Raw genomic sequence first — 19,711 nt, 5'->3', positions numbered from 1 at the left:
AACTTTATAAATGCAGGGAGCTCGATAGAAAACCTCTTCTTCACACAGTCCCTGTTGCCCCAGCCACCCCTTTTGTATTTTATTTCTTAAGTAGAAAAAGTTGCAGTTTGTTGCAGAAATTTGGTGGCAAACCACTATGGAGGATTAGAATAGACTAATTTAGCTTGCTCTCAAACTAATTTCGTTTCATTTATTTTTATTACCAAAGCTCTTTGAGTGGTTTATAAAAATTATAAAACAAAAACAATAAATTGAGATCAAGTTCTTAGTGCCTTCCCATCAGGGCTAGCCCAAGACATTTTGCTGCCTGGGGCAGAGCAGCAAATGGTGCCTCCCACTCACCCAAAAGGTGCACAGGACCTAAAGTTAGAGGAATTTGGGTAAATGTGGCAGAAAATCCCATCAGTACCTCTTCCCCCTCCATGGAAGTAGAAATACAATAACAAGGTAGATAACTAACAATTTTCTGCCCTTTTATGACATCCTAAATTTCCTGCCTGTGGCAATTGCCTCACTTTGCCTCACAGTAGGGCTGGCCCTGCCTCCCATTTCCTTATCTTGCATCAACAACTCCCTTGGCTCAGTCTCTTTCTCTCCCTCTCAATTGCCATGTTGTAGATTTAACTAAATAAGTTGCCAGTCCAGGCTATGCTGTCTGTATAGTTATAATACCTAGATAACACCTTGGCCCATTCCTTAATTTCTGTTTTGTAATAAAATATTTTATCCTGAGACTGCAATCTTTTGTTAATTTCCCCACGAAAGGTGTAACTTCATATGGTGTGCCATAAGTCTAAAACCAAAATCCTGGAAGCATGTGTCAGACAGAAACACATGTATACATTCACATGTTACTAGGATCATGCATTATTAACTTAGAAGGTCCTCATTGGCTTAGGAATTGGCTACTTGAAGAGCTGCCTTCTACCACAGGAATCTGCCCAACCTTTACAATCCTCAGCAGAGGGAGTGACAGAGCCCAACCTCTTCTGAGATTAGGTGAGGGTCTCTCTGAATTGGGAGACCCTGTATTTGAAATGCCTTCTTCATAAGCAAGCCCAGTATGAACTTTAGTTGCCCAGACATTCCAGCTTCTCTTACAGGTAATTCTAATTTTATTGATACTCCCATCATTGAGGCTGCAATCATTCATATATATATATATATATATATAGACACACACACACACACACACACTTACTTGGAAAATTTTTGAAAACAATTGTACTTGCTTCTGAATAGCCACTAACAGAACAGGAATAACTTAATGGAGGGTTTGACACATGCAATGCGGTATTGTCTTTTGAGGCTCACAACAAATAGTGCTACTCTTACCACAAAAACTTTAGTGCAAGAACTCTTCAGCAATTTAGCAGTATACTCATCTCTAAATATGCACCATAGAATACATACATAATACACATGGGTATTTATTTGTAATTGACATAAAAAAATCACATGATTTTAAAATAATAATCCCAGGTATCAAACCATTTACTCCACATTTGCACTCATTCCAAAGTGTCTTACAGCTTCCGAGTTGAGGGTGAAAGGGCAAGTTGAGGAATGTAGCAATAATAGATCAGAAAAGCAGACTACATAAACATACAAATACCTTTGAATGAGCAATACTAGATATCAAGAAATGTAACCTCAGAATTAAATAAATAGGAGAACAAATCAAATATGTTTGGGGCCGTGAAGGCTTTAATATCAAAAGGCATCCATTGAATGGCTTCCTCCATTTTAAAAATGGCAAAAGGTATTTAAGGTTATGGCACTGGGGCACCCATCCTTGCGAACACTCACAATAAAACACTCTTTGCTCAAAGCATAAGTCTATAGTAATATACAGAACTTTTCAAGTAAAAGGACAGTGGTCCAAAAGAATCATTTCCATTTACTAAAGCAAAGAAAGGGAAAGGGCTATCTTGTTTTCTTTTCTCCATCCAATGGCTGGTCTGTTTCGGAATCATACAGGCATTTCTCGACACACCTCCTTGGGAACCAGCCTCTAATTCTCTTCCCATCTAACAGCGAGAGAAAATGACAGAAGTTAGTCACAGAACATAGCAGCATTTGTCAGAGATCTCCCCCTCCTCCTCCTTCAGTATGGTAGAAATTTACACTACCAAGGACTAAGCCTTTTTATTTTCATCTGTGGATACCTAAATCCATCAGAGAGATCAAAGAATCTCTAGCCTAAATGCCACAACACCTACTAGTTTGAGAACAGGTAGTTAATATCCTGGTGAAATTCGGCATAGATATGGTAAGTGTCAGATCATGACTGATGAACAGGTTGAACTTGTTTTCAGTCACCATAGGATTCTGGTGTTCACTTTATTGTTTTCTGCAGGTTCCTAACACTTCAAAATATTGTGTGCAAACTACTCTTAGAGCGCAATCCTATGGCCGCTAAACCGCAGCTAGATGGCCATAGGATCAGTCAGTTTCTGGGAACTGACCTTGGAGCCTGTGCTTGAGGTTAGTTCCTGGAGAACTGCCTCCCCACCCCCTCCCCCTCATAGGCAGCGCGGATCAACCCCAGGTTCCGGGCTCATAAGAGCAGCATGGAGAGGGACAAAAGGGGGTGTTCCCAGGAGTGGGGAGTGTGGAAGTGCCGGTATGACACTTCCTATGCATCATCTGGCCTCCCCACACTCTGACCTCCTGTGGCTGGACAGCTGAAATCATCCATCTAGCCACAAATGCAGGGCAGCTGGAGTGTGGAGGAGTGGATCCCCTCTACGCTTCTCCTGCCCTGCACTGGATAGACGGTTGCCTCCAAGTTTAGAGGCAGCTGCCTCTCCATATAGGATTGCTCCCTTAGGTTGTTTTGCAGTCCCTTCCGAAGGCTTGGTGGTTAGACCCAATCCAGAACTGCCACTTGAGGCACAGGTGAACTCAGTGGTACAGAGCACTTTTTATCAGCTTAGGCTGGTATACCAACTATGCCTGTATCGGGACAGAGATAGCCTAGTTACAGTTATCCATGCTCTGATAACTTCTCATCTGGATTACTGCAATGCGTTATACGCGGGGCTGACTTTGAAAATGGTCCAGAAACTTCAGCTGGTCCAAAATAGGGCAGCAAGACTGTTAACAGGGACTGGCCTGTGAGCTCATATTATGCCAGTACTTTTGCAGCTGCACTGGCTGCCACTCCATTTCCGGGCTTGATTCAAAGTGCTGATGTTAACATTCAAAGCCCTTAACGGCTTGGGGCCAGGTTATCTGAAGGATCGCCTCCTCCCATATGTGCCTGCCCGGACCTTAAGTTCATCTTCAGAGGCCCTTCTCTGTGAGCCCCTGCCAAAGGAAGTGAGGTGGGTGGCTATGAGGAGGAGGGCTTTCTCTGCTGTGGCACCCCAGCTGTGGAATGAGCTCCCTAGTGAGGTTCGCCTGGCACCTACACTGTATTCTTTCTGGTGCCAGGTGAAGACCTTTTTATTTTCCCAGGCATTTTAACAATTTAGCTCTTTAGACTTTTAGCTTTGCTGTTTTAAATCTGTATTTTAAATCCCTGCATTGCTGCTAGGTTTTATTCTGGTTTTATTCTGGTTGCATTGTTTACTGTGGTTTTAATGTTTTATATATTTTGTATTGTTCTGTTGTGTGCTCTTTGGTTTTTATTTTTGTGAAACTCCCAGACAGCTCCGGCTACTGGGCAGTATAGAAGGAAGACCGACTGACCGACCGACCAGGGGGTCGGCGACATGGCACCCACCAAGACCCCTGAGTGTGCCTGCCAGACCCCCTTATAATCTTTAAACAAGCAAGAAATTACCATCAGTTGCCAAGTCAATAATTTTGTCTCCATACATCCAGTGTCTGAAAAGATAATGAATAAATCAGACATTACAGTTTACCCTAGAAATATTTTTCAATCCAATATTTTTCAGTACAACAAAACAATAACACGGGCACTAACTTCAATCCTCTGGTGGCTAAAATCTGATCTCCTTTGTGAAGTACAATTCTAGGTTCCTCAGTGCAAGGAGTTGTGAAGAAAGTCCTCAAGCCTTTTGTAAGAGGGCAACAGGCACCACTGTAGTCTTCTATTGCTCGGTACCGCACCTGGAAAGGTTTTGAGAGCTCGTAGTAAAAATGCAGTGCCTGACACTACTTGCTGTCTACAAACTGCACACTATAAACCTGGCCTCCATGGCCAAAACGAGACACACAACAGCTTATGTGAATGTGTGATCTCCTGATTCTGAGATCTTCTGACTCTGAGTGCGATCGAGTAAAGGTGTCACTATAAGCTTAACTCTGTGTGTGTGTGTGTGTGTGCGTGTGCACGCGCGAGCGCATGTATGCATGAGAGGGGCGGGGGGAGAGAGAGAGAATTAGACAAATTCATGGAGGATAACTCACCATGCTTCTGAATACCAGTTACTGGGAAACAAGAGCGGGAGAGGGCTACTGCCCTCATGTCCTGCTTGTGGGCTTCTCAGAAGCATCTGGATGGCCACTGTGGAAAACATGATGCCTGAGCAGATAGGCCTTTGGTCTGCTCCAATAGTATGTGTCCTTCTAAGTACTGCAGTCCTTTGATTATGTATGTTTAGTATGTAATGAAAGTCACCTGGATTTCGGTGTAGGGCTTTAGAAGAGCATGTGTATAAGAAGACAAGAGTGTCCCATAACCGAGGGAGAAGAAGGGCAGACTGGAACAAGGACGTTCTGGGGTTTTCACTTGGGGGATGCTGTTAAATCATGTTGTAGCTTTTAACACTGTTATAGCTGTGTTGATTATTATTCTCTGCTCTCTTAGACCAGTCCTGAACTTAGCAGCTGTTGTTTTAATTTTATTGTACTGTATTTTTATTGTACTTTTGTCATTATTTTTATTTTCACATTGTTATTTATGAGCCACCCAGAGAACCATGGGAAACAGCATTCTCCAACCTGGGGCCCATTAGATACATTGGATTACAACTCTCATCATCTCATCCAATGACTGTGCTGGCTGGAGATGATGGGAACTGTAAGCCAACACATCTGGAGGACACTAGGTTGGGGAAGGGTGTTCTAAGCAGACCATAAACTATACTTAATATCTGTGGCTAGGGATGTATAGCTTGTGTAAAGTCCTTTTTCCATCTGTGTTTCATGCTGTCAGGCACCTTTTGTTCCATCATTCGCCCATTGACAGAACTGGATTTTTTTCAGTTTCCAAATTTGCAAATTTTGCACAAATTCGCGCATGCAAAAATGCACAAATCCCCACAAAATGCACAAATCCTCCCAAAATATGCATTTTCACGCCATAACCTATGGGGGAAATATGCATTTTTGGCCAGGTTTATTTTTGCACATTTTCTACGACGAAATCTGCGCAAAATTCCCAAAGGTTAGATAAACGGTTGGTCAGTCAGTGGAATCCACCTGACAAGGGAAAAGACAGTCCACTGCAGAATCTGCGGGTCGGATTCAAAACAATCCAAACTCATTGGCTCCAATGTGGATTTCTCTGACATCCTTATCTGTGGCCTTCAACCTTTCCAGACCTAGGACCTTTCTTAGGCCAACTAGCAGCATATTTTTCTTTCTTTCCCCGCCATTTTATATTATGTTTACATTTACTGTAGGTTGGATCCAAGGAATAGCAAGCAGACTTTCAGACATGGAATATGGCATTCCAGCCTCTTCCTTCTGGCTGCAGCTCCATGTGCTCCCCATGAGATGCCACTCATGGGGATCAGGAGACCCCTAGGAATAACATGGCACAAGGCACAGGGAGAAAGCTGCTGAACGAAAGAATCCACTGAAATTGAGGACCTCCTCTTGCGCAAGTAGAAGCACCTTCTATCCAAGCAAGCAGGACTTGGGATCTCGCCCACTATCAAGACCTGTCCCTTCCTTTCTTCTATTCTGACCATCTTTCTTTCTGCCTCTATTTAAACCCCTCCCCAACCCCCAAAGTCATTCATAGTATTGCAGTTGAGACCCACTAGAGGCTAGCTCACAACCCACCAACTGGAACACCAATGCTTCATTATACTATAATGGGACTATCATTTATTCATTCATTCATTCATAAATAAATAAATAAATAAATATCATTTAAAAACTTGAAAAACGTTAGGGTGCCAGGTTCTCCTTCCTGTTACTGAACTTGGTGCTGATCAGCATGCGGGAAGAGAAGGAAAGAGTTGCTTCCTGGACCCACCCAGTCTTCTTCCTCCCACACATACCTTTCCCCTTCACGCTCACTCTCTCTCTACTCCTGGCCTCTAGCCTTGCTTTTTGTCCCCCAGATCTCTTCACCTTGCTGTTTCTCTCCCATCCTAGCCTCCAGCCTTGCTCTCTCTCTCTCTTCCTCCTCTACCCTTTTGCCTTGCTATTTTCTCCTTCCTCCCAGCCTCCAGCTTCAGTATTTCTCCCCACACCTCTTTACCTTACTGTTTCTCCCCCTCTCCTAGCCTCTAGCCTTGCTCTTTCTCTTGCTCTTTCTCCCCTCCCTCCTAGTCCCTCACCTTGCTCTGTCTCTCTCTCTCTCACACCTCTTTATTTTACTATGGTGAGGAACAGAGTGGCTGGGCCTGTGGTCAAGGTAGGGAAAAATTTCCTGTCCTTTGGGGCTGGGGAAAGGTGTGTCCATGTGGACAGGACGATCAGAGCAACCTCATGTAGGTCTTAAATGGCTATGTTGTTGTGCTTGTGCTTTTATGGGGTCAAATATGTAGTTGGCTTTGGAGCTCAGACTATACCCCTGCTTGTACTCAGTTTCTTGGGTGAATTGCCTTTTGACTAGCCAGATCACCACAGCAGCCATTATGTGACTAGCCACATCCTCCATGGGAGCCATTTTGTGGTGGTGCCCAAAGTGGCTTCTCAAATTCCCAAATGTGCCCATGGGTCCAAAAAGCTTGGGAGGCCCTGCCTAATACCATACTAATGCTTTATACTATAATGGGTGTCAAGCCATTTATGCTCGACACATATAATTAGGTGACAAGCATAAATGTTTTCCCGAAAAGACACAGTAAAGTATCTTTGAAGCCCAAGACCTTAAATAAAAATAAACAGATAACAAATTACACTAAGCCCATGTAAATTTAAGAGTAACACTTATTAGCGCTCTAACAAGTGCAGTTATACTTACGCTTCTCACTCTTTTGTCAGCTTTTTGTTTCAATTGCTCTATCTGCAAGAGATTATGCACGGAAGAATTACAGAGTATTTTACTGGAGCCCCATTTCTCATCTCTCAATATGTTCAAGTTCATTTCATTGTGTGTACGTGGGAGGAAGGAGGAGTGGGGAAAGAGCCTACCGTCAAACTGTACTGATGGCAGCCTTCCCTTATGGCCCACTCCAAGCCATCTCCCTCTGGGTTTCCAGTCCATGTAAACACTTGCTTGAAGTTATTCCATTTGCTTCCCAGGTCATAAGGAAAAATGAAGGTTTCTCTCGTTTGGTAATATTGGATGCGATCTTTGGCCTGCAAGGGGGTGTACACAAATACAGTTTGCAAGAGGAAAACCCTTACGTTAGCTGTAGGCCTGGGTCATGAACTATATGAGATTTCTGAATGCAGTTCACTGCATAACTGGCAGGGAGGAGCAAATGGTTCTCTGTATGCCAAAAAGTAATCACATGCGACTCCCAACGAAGAGAACAGAAACAGGAAGAAAAGGAAGAAGTCTCAAGTGTGCATGTCAGCCGGGGAAAAAATACAAATCAAGCACTCCAAGCCACATACTAGGACAAAGGGAGCTCAGGAAGAGTGGGACCCATCATTATAATTTGTGGGGACCTAAGGTGCTCATTGACTTAAAACTAGGCTACCAGAAAGACTGCATTCTCCCGTAAGAGCCTGCCTAGGTTTTAAGATCTTTGGGGGAGGCCCTTCTCTTGGTCCCACCACCATCAGGGGGGCATTTGGTGGAGACATGAGAGAGGGCCTGCTCAGTAGCTGTTCCCAGGCTCTGAAACTCCTTGCCAAGGAAGGCCAGGATGGCCCCCTCTCTGTTGTCCTTCCATCAGCAGGCAAAGCCATTTTCATTCAGCCAGGCCTTTGGAAAGTAAGCTGGTCTGTTCCTGAAGGGGAACGGGGGGTGGGGGGGAGTGTTAATTGGTCAAGTGCTGTTAATTTCTTTTCTTGTTGTGTTTTTAATTGTTGTTTTTATGTTATGTTTTAATTAAGATTTTGTTTTTAATCTGTTTCTATTCTTAGCTACTTTGAGGGCCATTTTTTGGCAGAAAGGCAAGATATAAATGAAACAATAAATAATAAGAGGCAGGCTGGGTTAGGAAACGAGCTATTATATAGTGTTAGTCATTTTGGGGGGAGGGGCTATGTCCTCACAAAGCAATGTACAAACAAGAGCAAAGGCAAGAAAGGTATAATTGCCACGTTAGCAAGCCTACAGAATACACAGAGAGTATGCTCTAAAGCATATAAGCTGATCAAGATCTCATTTAAAGGCAGCACTGAAGAGGAAGGTCTCCAAGCCTTATCTGAACAACAGGTACAAGGCACAAGTCAAAAGGAAGAGAGCCCCACAGTTCTGCGGCCACTGCCCGAAGGCCCTCTTTCTTGTGCATGTCAGCTCAGCCAATCTTAATAGCAGGCACTCAAGAAGGACCCCTGTGGCAGATCTTAATACAGGGGCATGATTGTATGGGTGAAAGCAGTGCCACAGCTGGTGGGGAGAGACGGAAAGAACAAGAACTCTCAACAGCACAGCAGTTAGGGGATGCTGAGGAGAGGAGAAGCAGGAAAAATGTGGACGGGAAGGGAAGGGGACAGATGGCCTACCTTATTCTATCAGGGTGGGCAACTTGTGGCTCTCCAGATGTTTCGGCCTACAACGCCTATCAGCCCTAACCAGCAGAGCCAGATGGGATCTGTAGGTCCAAACATCTGGAGGACCACAAGTTGCCTACCCCCGAGCTTTATAATCAGATACAATAGCACTGAGACATTTTGGCAAATGGGATATGCAATTTAATACACCGCAAACTTTTAAAACTGCATGTTTTTCGGCAGGCTTGGGATTTCAGAACAAAAATGAAATATTATTATAGGTTCATTTTCTCTTTAGAACAAATACCAAAACGGACTGGACTGATTAAATTAATCAGAACTTGCACACAGAGATGACTGTGGGATTTGATTTGCCATGTCCCTTAAAGGCAGAATATTAAAAACGTGCATCACTTTAAATAATGTAATAACCAGAAACTTCTCCTTAGCTGTTTCTATTTAAATATCAGTCTGGGTTTTATTTTTTACCAACTTGAGCAGTTTCTTTCACTATATCTTCCACTAAATTTGTGTGTTCTGAACATGTATAGCGCTGCCTCCTCTAATATGAATAAGCCTTTAATTTTGTTATATTACACTGACCTCTAGTGTTGCTATGACAGTAATGATTAAAACACTATTTTCAGTTTCGAGAGCTGCTTCCCACATTATTGTCTACATGTACAACACATAGATCGCTTGTGCATGGGGAGTGCTCCATTCACTTCAATAGTCAAGGCAGCTGTGACTTCATGGCTTCTCACATGTGTGAAGGTTTCTCTTCACTGAACAGAGTTGGGGAGCCCTCACCGATAATGGGACTCAAGAGTGTGCATAGTCACCCCCATGCCTGCAGCAGACCACTGGACCAAGGTGACCATGCTTAACTCATGAGTTAAGTTCTCCTCCAGTCCATTCCTTCTTTGTCTAAAAGCCTAACACAAAAAGAGTGTAATATACGTCTAAGAGAGATGTGGGGTCATGACTCTGGGATGCATAAGAACCTATAGCATTTCCAGAAAAGGACAGGCAAATATAACCCAACAATGGATGGATGCATTTTGACATCTAAATGTAAACATATTAAGTGATAAGATGTGGTTTGGGCACACTTTCTTGATCATGCAGAAAGGCCCTCAGCATACAGTCAAGAACACCAAACTCTTCCCCTATTTATTCTGCTAGGTCTGAAGCCAAAATAGTCATCAGTCCTCGAAGATTAAAATGAAATTTTATGCAAGAAACAGCAAGTGAATATGACAAATTTAAAGACAGGGAGGCTATTAAATGGGATATGTTTGAACATTGTCCTGGACTGCTACGAGAAAAGCGCCATCAGCCTGTTGCTGTCATCATCTTCGTTTACAGGTAATGGTAAGCCAGGATGTAGAGCTATATGGACGACCCTCTGCCAACCCGAGTGTCTTTTTCCCCTTCTCCTGCGCCACCAGAAAGAGGACTTAACTAGGATTCAGTTGCAGTTTCTACTGGAATTCCTGGCTTGTCATTAAGTACAAAACAGGAATTGTGGTTTAAAACAAACTTTATTGTTTAGCTGGTTTGTTTAACAAACTAGAGACTTTGTTTAAAACCACGATTCCTGGCTCATACATGATAAGCCAGAAATTGTAGAAACTGAAACTGAATCCAGGTTAAGTCCTCCTTAACCAGGAGTGGAGAGGGCGGAGTGCATGAGCCAGAGGTTTCATTTGCATTACCAGAGGCTTAACCACATAGTGCTAAGTCATAGTTTAGTTCTTATGTGCAAACTCAGCCATTAAATGTTATGCAAACCAAGATAATAGCTAACAGAAGCATCTCCTATCAAACCTCTTCCTACCAAGCAGCTACTAAAGACATCTCCCCAGATCAGGCATTGGCAATCCTAACAACATAAAATTCAAGAACTGCGAATTTGGGAAATACAAAAGAACAGATGTGATATGGGGCCAAGAAGCATAAAAAATTTAGAGAATTATGAAATTTGCCTTAAAAGAAAAAGCTACCACATTTGCTAGATTTATCTCCTGTTTGAAGCATCTTATAGGAGGCTGTGCTTCCAAGATGTTTGGCAGGTTCCTATAGGAAAGCACGTTGTCTGTGGTATGACTTAGGGAGCAATCCTATGTCCCCGAGACAGCATCTGGGGGACATAGGATTTTTCGGTTTCTGGACTCCAAGGTTGGAACCAGGGCTCCGACCTCAGAGCCCAGAAACCACGCTCCCCACTCCCTCCCCCACTCCCTTGTAGCCAGCATGGCTCTCTCCGCTCCAGCTATGTCTCTGTGCTCAGAAACGGACCACAGAGATGGGGAAAAGTGGGTGGGCCCAGAGGCGGGGAGGGGAGGAGACTGCAGAAGCTGTGTTATGCAGTTTCCTATGTGCAGTTTCCTACTTCCCCCCTCCTGCTCCAAAGTTCCCTGGCTAGGCAGGTGAAATTGCCGGTCTAGCCAAAAATGCAGGGCAGCTGGAGCACGGAGGTAAGGATTGCCTCTGTGCTCTGGCCACCCTGCATTGGATAGTCATCAGCCGCCGAGTTTGGAGGCTGATGACTATCTCCATCCGATTGCACCCTTAATTTATAAGCTATGGAATGGTGGAATCTATTATTTAGCTATCTGCTTGCATATCTTTAATCTTTAATGAGCTTCCATCATGCATTAAAAACGTTGTTGTTCAGGCAGGCATTTGGGGTGGGTTAGGGTATTTTAGAAAATGTTTTTATTGTAGAATTTTATTGTTTTAAACTGTTTTTATTGTATGTTGTACATCGCCCAGAGTGGCTGGGTGACCAGCCAGATGGGCGATTAATAAATTTAATAATAAATAAAATAAATAAATATGGAGAGAGAAGCAATACAGAAGTATCTTTAAGTCATGCTATATTTTTAAGACGCAATTAGAATAAAACCCTACCTTTTCTTCAATCCAGGATTCTATTGAAGTTTTATTCCTTAAAATTACTTTCATCTGAAAGAAAGATTCATTTATGTGAAGAAGTGCATCAAGCTAACAAGCAGAAAATCATTTAACGGAATCTGCATTCAGAACACCACAGGGAAACATTTTCGTTTCTTGAATATTTATGAACAGGGTTTTCTGGGGGCAGTGCACTGTGTATGGATTGGGCCCCCTCTGCTCCACCCAGTCACTGCCCAGATGGAAGACCAGCTCAGCACCCCATTTATAACAGCCTGAATTCCATCATGGAAGAAGGGCAGGATAATCATAAACATAATGAATAAACAAAACTATGAGAGTTTTCATAAGTGACACTGATGTTGAATTGTTTTCATTCTATAGTTGCTTTCCATAGAATAATTTTGGGGTGAAGCGGCAGCAGGTTGTGGCTCCTTCTCTAATTGGACAATTTCTAATTGTCTAATTTTTTATACAAGAAGGCTATGCAATATTAAACGTTATTATCTTATTAAGTTTTAAGCAAGGTTTGGGTGTGATAAATTCCCACTTCTGATTCATCTTGGATGTTCTTTGTTCTGTGAATCACCCTCCCATCCATGTGTTACTTGTCAACTAAAATGAGATGCCCCCACTCTCTTTCTTCCTTCCCTTCTTTCCATTATCCCAATAGCCTCCATCCATCCATCCATCCATCCATCCATCACTCCCTCTCTCACACCCCCCCCATTCATCTTTTCATCTCTACACACACACACAGTCCCTCCCCTCCTTACCTGATGCTACCTGAATGAGTACCATGGCAGGCAGAGATGCTGTAAGACTGGGCGGGGGGATGGGACTGCCACTTCCCCAGCTACTGCAACTGAGAAGCAGCAACCACTGGAAAATCTTGGCAAATTAGCATTTTCAGAACATCGGAATGCTAGGTTCAAAACTGTCACATGTAACTCTCCAACTTTGTTCCTAGTTCAGGGAGGATCAGGCAGCACACCGCAATGTCACTTCCACATTAAATTTCTCTTCCTTTCTTCAGCACCACCCACCCACTCACCCACCCTCTGATGCTAGCTGGAATTTGCAGTTGGAAAGTGAAAGAGAAATACATACAGAGAGAATTCCAGCTCTCAGCATGCAATGTGCTGCCTCAAGCCAACATTGCTTCTTAATCCATAAAGAGAAAGGGTAGAGGGGAGCAAATCCTACAGCAGACCTGGTCTGGAGCGGAGCCAGGTGAGCAAGCACACCACACACAAATATACAAAGAGCGGCTTCCTTTGCAATGTCTGAGAGGAACCTCTCTCATCTTGGGTTGCCTCTCATCCTGCCCCCCCCCAGTGTAGCTGATCAGTTGCAGGGAGGCATCCACACCTGCAACAGTATCCCCCAGAACAGCCTCTCAGCAACCCTGCTCATGAAATATATCACAGTACAGGCCGACATATGGGAAATTCAGCTAGTTCAGCCAGTTAAATGACTGTCCAAATTATGCAGCTATAGAAAAGAAGTCCCAGAATAAGAGGTGATTTACAATATAGGAAGGAGTTGCTTCCCCTCCTCTCAGAAACAGGGTTTTCTGCCTCCACCCAACCCAATTGCACAGCTATTAGCCATTTTATAAGAAAAATATCAGACTCACCTGGATAACAAACAACATACCAACTGCTATAGTGGTCCCCAGTGCCAATCCCAAGGCAAATAAAGATGCAGCGAATGCAGACAACCCAAAAGGAATGATTGGGCGGGGGTCCCGTCTCGCTGCACTCATATCAATCCTTACAGAACTCCAGCCAAAGGATACCTATGGAAGGGAAACAAAAAGGATATAGAAATCAGGAAAACTGCAGAAGCAAATTGAGTTACCCAGTGAAAAACACAGCTGTATCTTGGCACAGGCTAAAAATTCATCACATTTGTTTTTCTACAATACATGCCTAAGCACATTGGGACTCTCAGAAGTTATGTCTTGCCTGAAGAAGATCTTTGGTTGATTATAAACACGCTTTCCCATTTTTTAAAATCCTAACCCAAGCTTGAATGAATGACACACAGACACTTTTTTTTTTTAATTTACAGCGTTTTTCTCCCACTCTTCAGCAGAAAAAGCATCCAGAGTGGTTCTAAGTGGCACTTTGAGCATTTGGTAAATTCCTGGGGATCCACCAGACTCAGAGACAACTTTGCATTTAAAGTTAACAATTCTGTAAAAAGAGCACTCATTTCATTACAAATTTTATCCCTCCTTAATATGGTCTGATTCCCACCCCACCTCCTTAGTTTTATTGACCGCTTTAAAGTATACTCAGTATTAGGTTGTGCTTGTAAACAAGAAGAAATGCTTAACATCTGGGTCAGGTGCAGGAAGAAATAAAGAAAACATGGCATAAAGCAAAGGTCACATGCTTTCAAAGAGGTATCAGATGTGTAAATGTCAGAACAGTATGCATTTGATCACACAACAAATGTTAACTGTTATTTAACCACTGCAGATGTCAAACAGGGTAGGGTTAAGGAAGCTGTACTTCCAGAAGTGAATTATCTCAATTCTGTAGATGTTTAAGACAGACACAAGAGCATTTTCTTACCCTGTTATAAAGCTGAGTGTACATGGTCATGACAAAAATGAAAGCAGCATGGATACATCCAAGTGGAGCTAGCAGAAGAAAGAGAGTGAAGGAGGCATGATTCTGAAACCCACAGCAGTTATTGATCCAAGGACAGTGATGGTCCATCTTCATCACACACCTAAGAAGCAATCCAAGTTTAATACTCCTGTTCAAAAAGCATACCACCTGTCAATCCTTCCTACTCAGAGCCTAACTGGGGACTACCACCAACCCCATTTTCAGAAGATGTGTGTGTGTGTGTGTGTTTTGGGGGGGGGGGTGTAACCAGGCTTAGAGATCAAAGTGACATGGGAAATGTGACGCGGGCATCTATTTCTAAGTTCTGTAAAACGTAATGTTGCAAAAGTGTTATGCTATATGATTAAATGGCTGTTAAACGCATAGTATATATATTAGCAGCAGTACCTGTTACATTTTCGGCAGTGATGTGAGCGTGGAGCCTTGTAAGACTGGCATATTTTACAGTACTGAAGATGCATGCAGTCCTGAGAGTTCTCCTCAAAAACATAAAGAGAAAGCAGATAAGGGGCGAATTCCTGGTTTGAAGACTACGTCTTAGTACTTTCTTTTGTTTTATTTTTCTGTCTGGGTGTGGGTCCTGTTCTAACCGAAGAAGGGAATCTCACTCTCCACCTGTGTGGCAACTCTCCCTTTAAAAACCTCTTCAGTTGATTGACAGGAGAAAAAAAAATATTATACTCATCTGCATATTTAATCCTGCAAGTAACAAGCATAACCAGGCATTTTCATGCTATGGAAAGCAGCCTATCTACATAAAATAAAATTCAGTCCCACTTGCAGGCATTCCTCCTGTTTTAAAATGCCCACCCCTGCATGTCTAGTCCCATAACATTATTTTTAAGTAAATACACATTAGATTAGACTTATATCCCACTTTGTTCAATGGGATTTACTTCCAAGGAAGCATGCACAGGCTTGCTACCTTGCTCAGTAGAACTACAGCCTGCTTAATTTTGTTTAAGCCACTTTCCCCCCCAAGAAAATGACTCTGAATTTGCCTCCTGGAGAGGGCAGGGGGGAGAGACTGAAATCTGACTGACAGCTAATGCACAGCTAGTGCTGTGCAGTGAGGGAGTGCACCTAGCCCCCTGGAGGCAAAGTTTACTCACCACAGGCCACCAGGTGACAACTGAGTTTGATTTCAGCAAACAACAGTCAAGATGGTAAATGAGTTACAGATGAATTTCCTATTGCACCTTGGGAAGATTCAGTTCCCATTTTTACCCGATTCTACAGATCACAAAATGGGGCCCACGGATCTTATTCTAGGCTAGAATCTGGCAGGTCTAGGAAGGAGATTGGACTGATAACCAAAAATAACTTCTGGGGCAAAAACATAAAATAAAAAAATAGTCCCGTGATATTATTTGCTTACTGGTTTCCATCCAATGGGGACATATCCAGGGCCAACAAACATGGCATTGAAATAATTGTAAAGGATCATAACAGTCCAATTGATGAGCATGATGAAATTGATACTTCCTCCAGTTGTGTCCAAAGGCCAGTACCACAGAACAGCATCGATCATAGCCATGGTGGAGCATATTGCTATTACACTGAGCGCTATGATAGGGCCCCAGTGGCACAGTCTTTTCAGTTCGTGGAGGTTCTCAAACCTGATAACTGAACAAAGCACTCCCATTTTGCAGCCCAAATGAGTTCCTATTTTAAGCAGTTCCTGTCATGTACACTTTTCCATTTGTCATACGTTTTCATCTCTATAGCAATGGTTACATGTCCAAAGGGCAAGTGCCAATCAGCTGGGGTTAAGCCATTTCTGGTGTCTGGAAAAATCATCAGGTGTAGACACTCTTCACGTGAGTCGCTGAAGCAAATATGGTCTCTACAACCTACCTAAACAAATACAGAGAGAAACATTCTAACAACAACCACAGAAAAAACAGCAACAATTTTAAAGCCAAACTCTTTCAATGAAAAGGAAAACAAAACACATTGACAACAGGGCTGTTTCTGACATAGGCCCAGTTCATGTCTTGGGCCAATCGACCATGTCCTCTAAGCCCAAGAAGAAGTTGGTTGCCTGCACATTTCTTCCCCTCTTCTCCCCATTCCTTTTCCCTTTATGTGTTTGGCTTATCTGCTGCATTGGTAAAACACTATTTGTGACTTCTGAATTGGGAAGCAGTGGTTTAAGCATGGTTACAAATCAGGATATTAGATCAAGACAGCAAACCAAACAAAATAGCTGCTTCCTGTGCGCTCTTAACCATCTGGCTGATGCAGAAACAACTATTTCTTTAGTATGGGAAATGACACAGAAATCTTTAATTAAGCAAACCCCCACACTCTTGTCTTTTTTAATGTCACATTCATCTAAACCCTGTTCAGGGAAGTATCCGCCCTTCACACTGGCCAGAATCCCAAGAAGCGTGCAGCTCGTTTCATGTGCCCGATGGGGTTTTAGACATATACTTTTTTCTTGAGCAGTTCCCATGGTACAAAGCAAATGGCAATTTGCGATATAGCAGCAAGGTTAGCTTTTCAAGGAAAAATAGGCTGGCACATACCCCTTGAAGGAGCTTAAAGACCCCTTTAGATCCCAACTACTTCTTCCAGTCTATTCAGCCACATTTTCTTCTTAATAAAAACAAAAAATGTATACAATAACATTTGTATTGTACCTATCAAGCACCTGGAAATTTAAAGTAATTTCCCTTCATAAATCTTTGTCACACACGAAAGTGGCGAACACCAGCCAGCCATTAAATAGCAATAATGTATAGAATGTAAGGTATTTAGTTTAGTCTCTTTTGTATAAGTTCTAAAATAAATAACCACATTGTTTAACACAATGATTCCCAAATTGTATGTGAGGGCCACACAAAATACTAATTTTTCAAAAAACTGAAATCTCTAGGCACAAAGTACCAATGGGCAGGGAAGCGGCCTGTTCTATCTCATTATCTGGCCATGCCAACTCCCAATCAGCCAATAGAAGAAGCCAAGAACCCACCACGTCTCTACATCAGACTCTATGATTCTAATGCTTGAATCACAGAACCTTATCCAGGGACACAGCAGAATTACCTGCCTTCAAATGAGGTGCACCTAGAACAGTGGCTCACACAGAAAGCCAGTGTGGTGCAGTGGTTAAAGTGTTGAACTGGGACTTGGAAAACCCAGGTTCTAGTCCCCACTCAGTTGTGAAGCACACTGGGTGAGCCAGTTTGGGCCAATCACTGACTCTCAGCCTAACCTACCTCATAGGGTTGTTGTGAGAATAAAATGGAAAGGAGGAAGATCGTGTGTGCTACCTTGGGCTCCTTAGAGGAAAGGCAGGATACCAATGTAACAAATAAAATAAATATATAAAAAGAAAGGGTGCACTCTGCTCAGAGTGCATATTTCTTAGTCTTACACCTTCAAAATATATGAATATATGAAGCAGACTTATTGATCCATCTAGCCCAATATTGTCTATTTTGACTGGTAGCACCTCTCCAGTCTCCCAGGCTGACATCTTTTCTATCACCCATTGCCTGATCCTCTTACCTGGAGATGCTGGGGATTGAACCTGGGACTTTCTGCATGCAAAGCAGGTGCTCTACCACTGAGCTATGGGCCTACCCAAACTAAGCCCTGTTTGGGTGACATTGGGTGCGCCTCTAGTTTTCTTCTTTTTAAAAGGGGGCGCCTCAGCCCTGAGAAGTTCAGAAAATACTGACTTAACATATTTTACAGACTATCATTGGCCTTGACAATGCTAACATAACTTTGCCTGCCTATGTCTCACCCCACCTTCTGCTTGGGCTAAACTTGGATTAAGGACATCTACTTTGCTTTGATCATTTCACACGAGACAGCTAATTTCTCATTTTCCTTCCAACACTTTAACCATTTTTGGAGTGCAACGGCAAATTTAACCATTCTGCTTGCACTTGACAGTACAAAGGCTGTCTTTGGGAAAGCTAGCCAGTTTCAGTCCTGCTGCCTGCCCAATTTTACAGAATAGCCCGTGAAACACGAAATAAAGCTAAACATTTGACAGGGCTGGCCGCACCCAAGCTTACAAGCACTGAACTGCGTGATGAAGGAGATAAGCCTATTACATGTGAGGAGGAAAAAGCAATCTGATTGCCAGGAGCACAAGCATCCAACTTTCTGCACATAAGAGAAGAAAACTCTGGTTCTGCTTGCTAAATAGGGCAGGGGAAGTCTCTGGAACAACGTAGTCAGCCAGAAGTGAATGTGGAAAGTGGTTTGATAAAGCCCCCTGCCCTCGTAATTTGACAAACACCTCAATGATCCTGAGCACCAATCAGGCACAGTTGCAGGGAAACTGAACAAGAGCAAGCACTGGTGGTGTATTTGCAAGTGTACGAAGGGGCAGCTTGAAGGGAAAAGGGGGGAAAGCACTGGAAAAGGCCACTGATTGGTTTCCCTAAACTTCTACAGGCTATTTTGTGTGGACTTGCTGCCATAGAACCACACTGGACTTGGTCTCTCCATGAAAACTCTTTAATATGATGATAATAATAACAATAACCACCACAGCAATCAGGAACTCCGAAAGTTAATTCCTCCCTTCACATACCCACTCAGAAAGAAAAAAAGGCAGGTTCTCCTCCTCTCCCCTAACAGCACCTCTGTGCCTTTAACAACTAAACTCTGGCGCCCGCTTCACCCGCTGAGCGATTCCCTTTGGCACAAGCGGTAAAGTTAAACGGTTCTGCCAGAGGCAGTAGTTCAACAGGTGAAGTGGACGCCATCCTTGCCTATCCCCGCAAGGGCAAAGCGGCACCCGTTGGATGTCTGCCTGTCCCGCAGCAATTAAAGGCACGGAAGCCACCGAAAGAACAAGAGAAACACGGCAAGGGTAGTAACAGATCTCCGAGGGACTGGGTCGAAGGCAAAAGGCTGGTCACGAGGAGGGAGCCACTCCCTCTTCCACCTCCTCCGCCCAGAGGGTGAAGGAGAATCCGGGATTCCTTCTCAGAGGATGGGGAAGGTTCGACGCCCCCCTCCCCGCACCCGACACCGAGCAAGGCGCCTTACCAGACAGCGCGCGCGACTGACCCCTTCCCAGCCTGGCGCCCGTTCGCTCTCTGCGTCCACTTTCCCGGGGCACCTTGTTAGAACCCGGACATGTAACCCCGCGGTTCCGCCCTCCCTTGGCTGCGCCCTCACTAGCCTGGCAAGTGCACTGGTGAATACGTCCCCCGCACGCACGGGGTTGAGGCGCAGTGCTTTGATGCGGGAGAGGACACTTCGCCCATGCCCAGAGACACAAGTCAGGCATCTTCGGTGGAAATGAAACCCTGGCGTCGCAAATAGGTTCGGGAGCCGAGTTCTCTCCGATGCAGATTAACCGCTTGCCCCTTGCTTAGAAGCCAAGCTACAGGACGAAGGGTCGGGTGAGCGTC

The 19,711-nt window shown here is 43.6% G+C and overlaps 1 protein-coding gene across 4 annotated transcripts; it reads right to left on the bottom strand.

Moving 5' to 3' along the window:
- Positions 1–1,105: 1,105 nt before the first annotated feature.
- On the bottom strand, positions 1,106–19,409 carry ZDHHC6 (zDHHC palmitoyltransferase 6). Of its 4 annotated transcripts, none has more exons than XM_084846206.1 (11): positions 19,344–19,409; positions 15,703–16,181; positions 14,712–14,803; positions 14,265–14,424; positions 13,319–13,480; positions 11,677–11,730; positions 7,285–7,452; positions 7,115–7,156; positions 3,935–4,080; positions 3,791–3,834; positions 1,106–2,030 (listed from the first exon to the last, which is right to left on the bottom strand). In XM_084846206.1, the coding sequence occupies exons 2-11, from the start codon at positions 15,967–15,969 to the stop codon at positions 1,927–1,929; spliced, it is 1,239 nt and encodes a 412-aa protein (XP_084702332.1). In that variant the 5' UTR covers positions 15,970–16,181; positions 19,344–19,409; the 3' UTR covers positions 1,106–1,926. The 4 variants fall into 4 exon arrangements, with proteins under 4 accessions (XP_084702332.1, XP_084702334.1, XP_084702333.1 ...); XM_084846208.1 differs by having other exon boundaries at positions 14,712–14,800; XM_084846207.1 differs by having other exon boundaries at positions 15,703–16,177.
- Between the last annotated feature and the right edge of the window lie 302 nt (positions 19,410–19,711).

This window comes from Heloderma suspectum, chromosome 3 (assembly GCF_057233095.1).
Source record: "Heloderma suspectum isolate Gila_16-S chromosome 3, 16-S_ref, whole genome shotgun sequence".
Taxonomy (NCBI): domain Eukaryota; kingdom Metazoa; phylum Chordata; class Lepidosauria; order Squamata; family Helodermatidae; genus Heloderma; species Heloderma suspectum.
This window is presented reverse-complemented; position numbering and strand designations above follow the sequence as displayed.